We start from the raw sequence: 10008 nt of genomic DNA, 5'->3' as shown, positions 1-10008 counted from the left end.
GCCTCCAACTCCTGTATAGCATAATGATTGTGAGAACTGGAGGAGGGGTGAGCGATGGAGAGAAGGGGGGGCTAGAGAAAGAGAGGGAGGGAGCATGTTTATTTAAGCTTTTCGTCTCCGGCTCAGACAGAGTGCAGACAGACTACAGAGGATAATCAGAAACAGATCTTGCAAGGCAAGGCGAGGAAGGGAGGAAGAGAGGGAGGGGGTGAGCCTGGGAGAGCTGGAGGAGGGACACGGAGGAGGGAAAAGAGAAAGGGGGAGAGGGGTAATGGGAGGAGAAAGGGAAGAAAACAGAAGAGAGGTGGGGGCTGTCATGTAAAACACCACAGGAAACAGCCTGGCCTCCTCATGCTCTCTGAGTGACAGCGAAGCATCATTGTCCTTCTTGTGACAGAGAGCACTGGGACATTCAGTGAGGCCACAGCAGGGAGGAACAGCCCACCAGCCAAACATCTGGCTCAAGAGGGTCACTTCATTACTTTTATTACGCTCGAGTTGATGCCATTTAAAAAGTTTGGTGATGGGGGAGGGAGGGAAGGCAGAAAACGTCTGGAAATAAAAGGATGTGATGTCAAACTGTCAGAGGAAATGTATGCAATAATCTACAGTATATGCTACATAACTGATTAATTATTTATAAGAACTTGGTAAAAATCTCAAAGTAACCAAACCTCCTCAGCTCATGGACATAGGCAGGGGGAGAGGGGAGGGGGTCTCCTTGACTGACAACCCAAATGTCCTATGGAATTCCAGTAACGGTCCAACTGTGCTGAGAAACCCACCCAAAGGCAATTAAGGGTAAAGTACTACAAAAATATTTGATACACTTTTTTTCTGGTCGAATAGAAGAAAGGATGGCGAGAGAGCAATAGAATGAAACACTGATAGCCTGTGATGGAATATATAGATAACGGTCCGATCGTTTACGAATTTCGAAGAACTCAACGAAGAACTTTCGAAGAACTAGCCTACGCATAAAATTTGTCTTCTCCAAAACTTCGAATGAAATAGATGAAGCGGTGGTCCAAAAAGATGTCTTATCGGCGGAAGACATTATAAAAAGTTACAGAGAGAGTTTCTGAGCAAGAACGACCACAATCTGGATGACAAGAACGAATGTTGGACCTACCCTTGAACGTATACAATTTTGAAAACGTCGATGTTTTTTTTTTTTAAAGGACCAAGGAAAGTATTATTATTATTGGATCACACTTAGGTAGATCTCAATCTTTTCAGCCAGGGTGTTCTCTTCATCAGTCTCTCTGATTTATTCCGCGTGCTGAGGGGATGGGGGCCGCGCCGGGTTCGGGCTGGGAGGAGGGGGAGTTCGAGTTCAAGTTGGTTTTTGAGGAGGACCCGCCGCGCCAACTCCGGGGCCCATCCCCACTGCGCGACGCGGACCAGGAGCACACCATCGCAGGGGAGAGGACAGAGAGCTCCCTGTCGCTCCCATCGAGCAATACTGGTTAGAACACTTTCTTGGATAGTGTGTGTGAATGTGTTTGACAGTGAGAGAGAGATTGACAGAGAGAGAATGACAGATAGGGAAAAAGAAGATGGTCAATGGTTCCCAATGTTGACGCCTAATCCACATTGTAGTGATTTGTCTCTGTGTGGTGTATGTCATGAGAATTATTTAGTTTGACTTGATCTGAGTATGTTCATCATTGGTAAAAGTATGAGGCCTACTGATCTCTCTTTCTCTCTCTCTCTCTCGCTCTCTCTCTCTCTCTCTCTCTCTCTCTCTCTCTCTCTCTCTCTCTCTCTCTATCTCTATCTCTCTCTACCTGGACATAGATAAGTTATGTGTCTGGATGTAGGCCTAGTGTGTGCTAGTGTGTGTGTGGGGGATGTGTGTGTTCATGTGTATGGAGTTTGCGTGCTGTGTATTGCATGCTTGTGCTTGCCTGTATGTTGTGTGTGTGTGTGTGTGTGTGTAAGGGCAGAACTCAATGTGGTTCTAATCAGCTGTGCGTGTGAGTGAAGTTAACAGCTGCCATCTGGATTGAAACCTCAATCTCTGTTTACTGAGCATGCACCACACCTCCCTCCGTTCTCCCTCCTTTACTTTCTCTCTCGCTCTCCTTCACCCCCTTTCTTCTTCCCCCTTTCTGCTTTCATACACACCCCTCTCACCCACCCACGCATCTCTTTGCCGCCCACGCTGGCATAAAATAGTAATACCACACCCTAGCCTTAAACTTACTACAAGAGGAGTTACCACGGTGTGTACTGTACCTCTTAACTGCTGCACTAGGCTGACCAATGATCCATAATGGACACTGGACAGTAGTGGACATAGTGCTTTACAGTGACCCCAACTCTCTGGTACAGTCTACTGCACCACCACACCACAGCAGGGAACTGTTTAGTGTAATGTGCAGTTAAAACATCAGTAAGGGACATTTCCTTACCTATTTTATTACCATTCTTGAGAGTTAGGGGATACTGTTTATAGTAGTAGTTTTACTCTTCAACGTGAATGCATTCTGGCTCTGTACTCTCTTAACAGTGAACTCAGTAGGATACAGCTTACCATGTCAACTGTAACTGAGAGACTCCTGACACCTTTCCCACATTTTTTGTTTGGTCACAGACAGCCACCTGGCTGCCACTCATGTAGGCCAGCCAATCAGCATCACTACCCCACCGTCTTCTTCAGCCAGTCAAAGGGCTGGGATGCATTCCCCGCCCCCCAGACGTGCCTTGGTGAGGGAGTTCAGCGGGACTTATGAGAGTCTTCCAGCGCGATCTGTACAAGTGAGTGGTCAGAGATGGGCCAGTTACTCTCCTGGTCAGTGAGAGTGGGACAGAGATGCTGGAAGCCATACCTGTCCTTGCAGTATGGTCCCTACTGTACATGTCTCTATTGTTAACCCTATCAGTCCCGAGACCCCAGCAAAAATCAGCTTTTCATTTACATAACTTTCATTTATCTGCATGTCCAGCCGTTATATTTAGCCTCACAATGAGGCATTTTACCATTTCATTCTAAGGACAACAAGGGCTACAAGTAGAACACAAAACCATTTGACATAAACTGTCACATTCAAATGTCAACAAAAATAAGGTCCAAAGCAAAGCACAAAGAAAAACGGATCAAAATAATGCTGTAAGTACAGAAATGATTTGCTCAGTGGGAAATGAATATCCAACTAGTCAGTGACAACCGTGTGGAGTTTGTGACGGCAACTATGTGAGCTTTTTACGGTATTATAGACGCTATGTCCTTAGATGTGCTACGATCTTCTATGTAGAAGAACCCTGTACCTTCTAACGACTCTTGTGTAGCTTGTGAGTGTCATAGGGCAAACAGTGTCCGTGTTTCTGAGAGTCTCAGCTTTTCATAGATAGGTTTAATAGTTTGTAGCTCAAACAAATTCGGACTCTACAGACGTTTCTTTAACGTCTTCTGGGATCTGCCCTTGTCTCACAAACACCGCTCTAGCTTAGCCCCGGTTAATCACACAGACTAATGGTTGTTACCAACAGATGCAGAAGAAATAGACAAATTCATTGGTACAAGAAGTCTGTAGCGCAAACACACATTGTTAGAAGTCCAAATCGCGCCGGCGTTGCAGTGGGACTCACTGGGTTAATGTTCTGACTTATGTCTGTCTGTATGTCTGTATTTCTCCATCTCTCTCTCTCTCTCTCTCTCCCAGGTCTCAGAGTCCCGTGTGTTGGAGTGCCCTAGCATCCAGATCACCACTATCTCTCCAGAGGATGACACTGCCCCAGCAGGAAGTAACTACTGGGACACAGGAGGTGGCTGGGAGAGGGAGCGCCTATACCTCCCCCTACTGGACCCATTCTGCTACCGCGACGGCGGCACCGGCACTGGGTCCCTGAGCCCAAGCCCTGCCTCCAGCCCCTCTTCTCGCGGCTGGCTCAGTCCTGCGTCCAGCTGCGATTCGCTGCTAGTAGAGGAGGAGGATCTCAATGAGGCCACTTCCCATTTCTGCCTGTCTCCCTCCTCCCGGCCAACCTCCCCGGGGGGTAAGAAGCGCAGGAACTCCCCCCTGGCCTCCCCCTGCACCTCCCGCAGGAGCAGCTACTCTGACGAACACTCTTGTAACCAGGAGGAAGGAGACTCCACCTCTCAGTCACAGGGTCCCAACAGCAGCTTTGAGCTGAGCATCCCACAGAAGACCAGGAAGACGTCACTGGAGCAGGTCAGCTGGTGGTTTGTAAATCTTAAGTTCCATAGTTTGTTTTCATGCTCAACCAGAAGTCCCTGGTTTGTGTCCTCCAGGTTTCCCCCAGGGAGGTGGAGCAAGTGCAGGCTCCAGCCCATAGCTCCCACTGCCCACTCCCAGAGCCGCTGCAGCAGAGAGAGGCCCCCTCCATGGGCATGGACTACCTGTCTGTGCCCCCTGCTCTGGGCTGGGGGAGGACCAGAGCCAGCACCCACAGCCCTCTGTTCAGGTTACACAATGTGTTTATACAGTATCCCTCAATAGTGTGTTGACTTGCCATTATTATTCTTTGGGTGGCCAGGATGTTCCCCTCAGCCCCGCCCACACATCTGACTGGTCCATTGTTCTTACAGATCCAATGCTCTGCCACCACTTGATTGGCCTCTGCCAACTCAGTTTGACCAATATGAACTGCGTATCGAGGTGCAGCCCCGCCCACACCACCGAGCCCACTACGAGACGGAGGGAAGCAGAGGAGCCGTCAAGGCATCACCAGGGGGACATCCGGTTGTTAAGGTATAATAAGTCAATTAAATTGATTATGGTTTCAATCGCAAACTAACACATATGCACTGAGTGTACAAAACATTAAGGACATCTGCTCTTTCCATGATATAGACTGACCAGGTGAATCCAGGTGAAAGCTATGATCCCTTATTAATGTCACTTGTTAAATCCACTTCAATCAGTGTAGATGAAGGGGAGGAGACAGGTTAAAGAAGGATTTTTAAGCCTTGAGACAGTCGAGACATGGATTGTGTATGTGTGCCATTCAGAGGGTGAACGGGCAAGACAAAAGATTTAAGTGCCTTTGAACGGGGTATGGTATTAGGTGCCAGGCGCACCAGTTTGTGTCAAGAACTGCAACGCTCCTGGGTTTCTCCACGCTCAACAGTTTCCCGTGTGTATCAAGAATGGTTCACCACCCAAAGACAACCAGACAACTTAACACAACTTTGGGAAGCATTGGAGTCAATATGGGCCAGCATCCCTGTGGAACGCTTTCGACACCTTGTAGTCCATGCCCTGACGAACTGAGGCTGTTCTGAGGGCAAAAGGGGGGTTGCAACTCAATATTAGGAAGGTGTTCTTAATGTTTTGTACCCTCAGTATAGATCTAAACAATAACTCCCTTCCCTCCGTCTCTTTTCTGTCTCTCCCAGCTGACTGGGTACACAGAGAGACAGCCGCTCTCATTGCAGGTGTTTGTGGGAACAGCTGATGACAGGTCCATCCGGCCTCACCCTTTCTATCAGATTCACAGGTAGGCAACCGTGCGACAATACTACAGTGAATCTGTGATTGTATGTGCTACCTCAGTGTTTTGGTGTGTTTTTGTTTTTATTGTTAAAGCGTTTCTTCTGATCCTCAGGGTGACAGGGAAGATGGTGGGCACTGCCAGTCAGGAGAGCGTCCAAGCTGGCACCAAAATACTGGACATCCCCCTCAACCCAGATACCAACATGACTGCGCTGTGAGTAACTAACAGAGAAATAAAGAGAATGCACACAAAAGGTTTGTATGGAGTAACAGAGTAGGCAGAAAGAATAGCTTTCCTGTATACGTACAGTGGGGAGAACAAGTATTTGATACACTGCCGATTTTGCAGGTTTTCCTACTTACAAAGCATGTAGAGGTCTGTCATTTTTATCATAGGTACACTTCAACTGTGAGAGACGGAATCTAAAACAAAAATCCAGAAAATCACATTGTATGATTTTTAAGTAATTAATTTGCATTTTATTGCATGACATAAGTATTTGATCACCTACCAACCAGTAAGAATTCCGGCTCTCACAGACCTGTTAGTTTTTCTTTAAGAAGCTCTCCTGTTCTCCACTCATTACCTGTATTAACTGCACCTGTTTGAACTCGTTACCTGTATAAAAGACACCTGTCCACACACTCAATCAAACAGACTCCAACCTCTCCACAATGGCCAAGACCAGAGAGCTGTGTAAGGACATCAGGGATAAATTGTAGACCTGTACAAGGCTGGGATGGGCTACAGGACAATAGCCAAGCAGCTTGGTGAGAAGGCAACAACTGTTGGCACAATTATTAGAAAATGGAAGAAGTTCAAGATGACGGTCAATCACCCTCGGTCTGGGGCTCCATGCAAGATCTCACCTCGTGGGGCATCAATGATCATGAGGAATGTGAGGGATCAGCCCAGAACTACACGGCAGGACCTGGTCAATGACCTGAAGAGAGCTGGGACCACAGTCTCAAAGAAAACCATTAGTAACACACTACGCCGTCATGGATTAAAATCCTGCAGCGCACGCAAGGTCCCCCTGCTCAAGCCAGCGCATGTCCAGGCCCGTCTGAAGTTTGCCAATGACCATCTGGATGATCCAGAGGAGGAATGGGAGAAGGTCATGTGGTCTGATGAGACAAAAATAGAGCTTTTTGCTCTAAACTCCACTCGCCGTGTTTGGAGGAATAGAAGGATGAGTACAACCCCAAGAACACCATCCCAACCGTGAAGCATGGAGGTGGAAACATCATTCTTTGGGGATGCTTTTCTGCAAAGGGGACAGGACGACTGCACCGTATTGAGGGGAGGATGGATGGGGCCATGTATCGCGAGATCTTGACCAACAACCTCCTTCCCTCAGTAAGAGCATTGAAGATGGGTCGTGGCTGGGTCTTCCAGCATGACAACGACCCGAAACACACAGCCAGGGCAACTAAGGAGTGGCTCCGTAAGAAGCATCTCAAGGTCCTGGAGTGGCCTAGCCAGTCTCCAGACCTGAACCCAATAGAAAATCTTTGGAGGGAGCCGAAAGTCCGTATTGCCCAGCGACAGCCCCGAAACCTGAAGGATCTGGAGAAGGTCTGTATGGAGGAGTGGGCCAAAATCCCTGCTGCAGTGTGTGCAAACCTGGTCAAGAACTACAGGAAACGTATGATCTCTGTAATTGCAAACTAAGGTTTCTCTACCAAATATTCAGTTCTGCTTTTCTGATGTATCAAATACTTATGTCATGCAATAAAATGCAAATTAATTACTTAAAAATCATACAATGTGATTTTCTGGATTTTTGTTTTAGATTCCTTCTCTCACAGTTGAAGTGTACCTATGATAAAAATTACAGACCTCTACATGCTTTGTAAGTAGGAAAACCTGCAAAATTGTCAGTGTATCAAATACTTGTTCTCCCCACTGTATGTGTGTGTGTACTAAGTACGTGTGTACATGGTATTGTACGGTGTGAGTGTGTGTCTATGTGGTGAATAAAACAGCCTTTCTGTCTCTCAGCATTGACTGTGCTGGCATTCTGAAGCTGAGGAACTCGGACATCGAGCTGAGGAAAGGAGAGACGGACGTAGGGAGGAAGAACACGCGTGTGCGCCTAGTGTTCCGTACCCACCTCCCCCTGGCCCCTCCCGTGGCCCCGCCTGGACGGGTGCTGGCCCTGCAGGTCGCCTCCCTTCCTATAGAGTGCTGTGAGTAGCCAGCCAACAATCACAGTCAACTCTCCCTGTCCTGACACTTTCTTTGAGTTTGTATTTTGATAAGGTATCATATTTATCAATATCCTAGCGAATCATCTGTCTTCTCTCTCTCTCTCTGTGTCTCTCTCTCTCTCTCTCTCCTCTCAATCGCTCTCCTCAGCCCAGCGCTCTGCTCAGGAGCTGCCAGTGGTGGAGTCGGTCAGTCTTACATCCTGCTCTGTGGAAGGAGGGGAGGAGCTACTGTTGGGTGGGTCTAACTTCCTGCCCATGTCCAGAGTGCTTTTTATGGAAAGAGGGACAGGTAATGACGTGTGTGTGTAAGTGTGTGTGTTTAAGCGTTATTGTCTACAATTCTTCAATGTTCAATGTGCACCGTCCATGAAATAAGGTATAATTGATATCCTTATTTACCAGATGGAAAGCTACAGTGGGAAGAGGAGGCACATGTTGACCGTGACAACAGTAGTGAGGTAAAATAGTATGTTTCTGGGTGTATGTGTGTTTGAGTGTGCGAGCATAAGTGTTCATGCACATGTACGAGAATTGTAATGTACATTGTTCATGTTGTCCTCTCCCAGTGCTTGCTGTGTGTGCGAGTTCCAGCCTATAGCGACCTCTCAGTGAGCCGCCCAGTATCTGTGTGCCTTTACGTCTCCAACGGGAAGAGGAAAAGGAGCAGCACTCACTGTTTCAAGTACCTGCCGGGTGAGTCTCGCCTCACTTCATCCATCAGCCTCTCCGCTGAGACTGGAACTATCTTTGTTGTTTTTGGTTCATTTTGAACAATTAATCTCCATGGTATTTATCTACGTGGTCAGGGACCAGACTACGTATTACCACTTATTTTTCACCCTCAGTCATGTTTAAAGAGGAGGACCCTCTGCTGTCGCATCCCTCTGCCTTGCCCCTGGAGGGGGTGACACTCTGCTCCATGAGGAGGCCCAGCAGGGTGGACAGCGGTGTGCACCGGGGGAATGATCCCATGCTTGAGGAGGGAGGACTGGCCTTCCACCTTCCCCCCTACCCTTCAGCCTGCTCTCCCCCCTACCCCGGCCAGAGCTACCAGGAGTACTGCCACAAGCCGGAAGCTGTGGAGGAGAGCAGAGGTTCTCTGTCGGAGAGACACCCCAGCTTTGAGAACTTGGAGCTGGGCTTCACTGAGCTACTGCCTCCCTTTTACCCCAGAGTCCCCCAGCCTCCCTCTCCCTCCCCTTGGCTGGACTCCCCATACCTGTCCTCTTCCCCCTCTCCCTCCCACTCCTCCTCTCTGAGTCCCTTCCCCTCCAGCAGCCCCATCTCCTCCTCCCCTCGTCCCCCCATGACTACCTCTCCCTACCCCCACTACCCCTACCCTCATGAGGTCTGCCCCTCGCCTCCTTCCAACCCTAGCCCGTATCAGGACTTCTACCCACCACCGTACTCCCACTATGAGGTATGGGACCACCAGGGCAGGGGACCTGCTCAGGCTGGACCTAAAATGCAGGAGAGCCCCCTGGAATTTGCCAGCTCATCATCCTTTCACCACATTACATTAGAGGAAGGTGAGAAGTTTGCATGTGCGAGGTTCTCATTTGTGTTGATCTCCACCGTTGCAAGAGTAACAATACATTTGTACCATGTTTGTTTGTATAGATGTATTGATACAGTATACAGCATGAATTCATATATAAATGTCTGACTGGTTGCTGTGTCTTTTGTCTGCAGTGAATGAGTTCATAGGAGAAGACATCAGATCGTTCCAGTCGGGCTCACAGATGGACAGCCAACCGGGATGACAAGCTCAGTACTGTCCTGTCTTGTTCTGTTTTTATAGTATGAAGTGCATTATTGATACCATATCACACCTTTTCCTATGCACTTGGTTTCTGATGTGTTGCTCAAATATGGCAATACTGACTGGGGATTAAATAAAAGGGCACAGTTGTGAGTACGATCGAAGGTAACTGTTACAGTTTATATAAGGGAGACTAATGTTTTTAACCTGTTTTCAATATAAATTATACAAGTAAATGTCTGTTATGGGTCTGTTTGTGTATATGGTTTTAGTGTGCTTGTGTGTGCTTGAATAGATTACCTTTCTCTCCTCCTGGGAGTCTAATATCTGTTATCACTGGAGCTGAATAAATTTAGCTCTGTCCAAAGCCCCTTGGTTGAGTGGCCCGATTGAATACAGTCTGGACAGTATGGAGGAGGGTAATTGTTTCAGAGACGCTGTAGAAGGACAGATCTGCAGCCCTGTGATCCAGGGACACCCCTACCATACAGGGCCAGGGGCAGGTAGTTTAGTCTCTATGTTGTTATGTAGGAAACTACAGGCTTCTTTGGTGCAAAGTAAACCCCAGTA

General features: G+C 47.9%; 1 protein-coding gene across 1 annotated transcript; it reads left to right on the top strand.

Moving 5' to 3' along the window:
* Positions 1 to 711: 711 nt before the first annotated feature.
* LOC139559938 (nuclear factor of activated T-cells, cytoplasmic 4-like) lies at positions 712 to 9678 on the top strand. Its single transcript, XM_071376418.1, has 13 exons — positions 712 to 1468; positions 2600 to 2763; positions 3669 to 4178; positions 4259 to 4431; positions 4556 to 4718; positions 5366 to 5466; positions 5575 to 5676; positions 7468 to 7655; positions 7825 to 7965; positions 8079 to 8134; positions 8243 to 8369; positions 8522 to 9205; positions 9369 to 9678. Exons 1-13 carry the CDS (start codon positions 1291 to 1293, stop codon positions 9437 to 9439), a joined length of 2658 nt encoding a protein of 885 aa, XP_071232519.1. The 5' UTR covers positions 712 to 1290; the 3' UTR covers positions 9440 to 9678.
* The last annotated feature ends 330 nt before the right edge of the window (positions 9679 to 10008 follow it).

Source organism: Salvelinus alpinus, chromosome 30 (assembly GCF_045679555.1).
Source record: "Salvelinus alpinus chromosome 30, SLU_Salpinus.1, whole genome shotgun sequence".
Classification (NCBI taxonomy): Eukaryota; Metazoa; Chordata; class Actinopteri; order Salmoniformes; family Salmonidae; genus Salvelinus; species Salvelinus alpinus.
Note: the sequence above shows the minus strand (reverse complement) of the source record. Positions and strands in the feature narration are given on the sequence as shown.

Bases quoted from the DNA above. Each gene is read 5' to 3' on its own strand.
- LOC139559938 (XM_071376418.1), top strand. From the start codon at position 1,291: ATGGGGGCCGCGCCGGGTTCGGGCTGGGAGGAGGGGGAGTTCGAGTTC. The intron at 5,677-7,467 runs GTGAGTAACTAA...TCTGTCTCTCAG, and splicing joins GATACCAACATGACTGCGCT to CATTGACTGTGCTGGCATTC. The intron at 7,656-7,824 runs GTGAGTAGCCAG...CGCTCTCCTCAG, and splicing joins CTCCCTTCCTATAGAGTGCT to CCCAGCGCTCTGCTCAGGAG.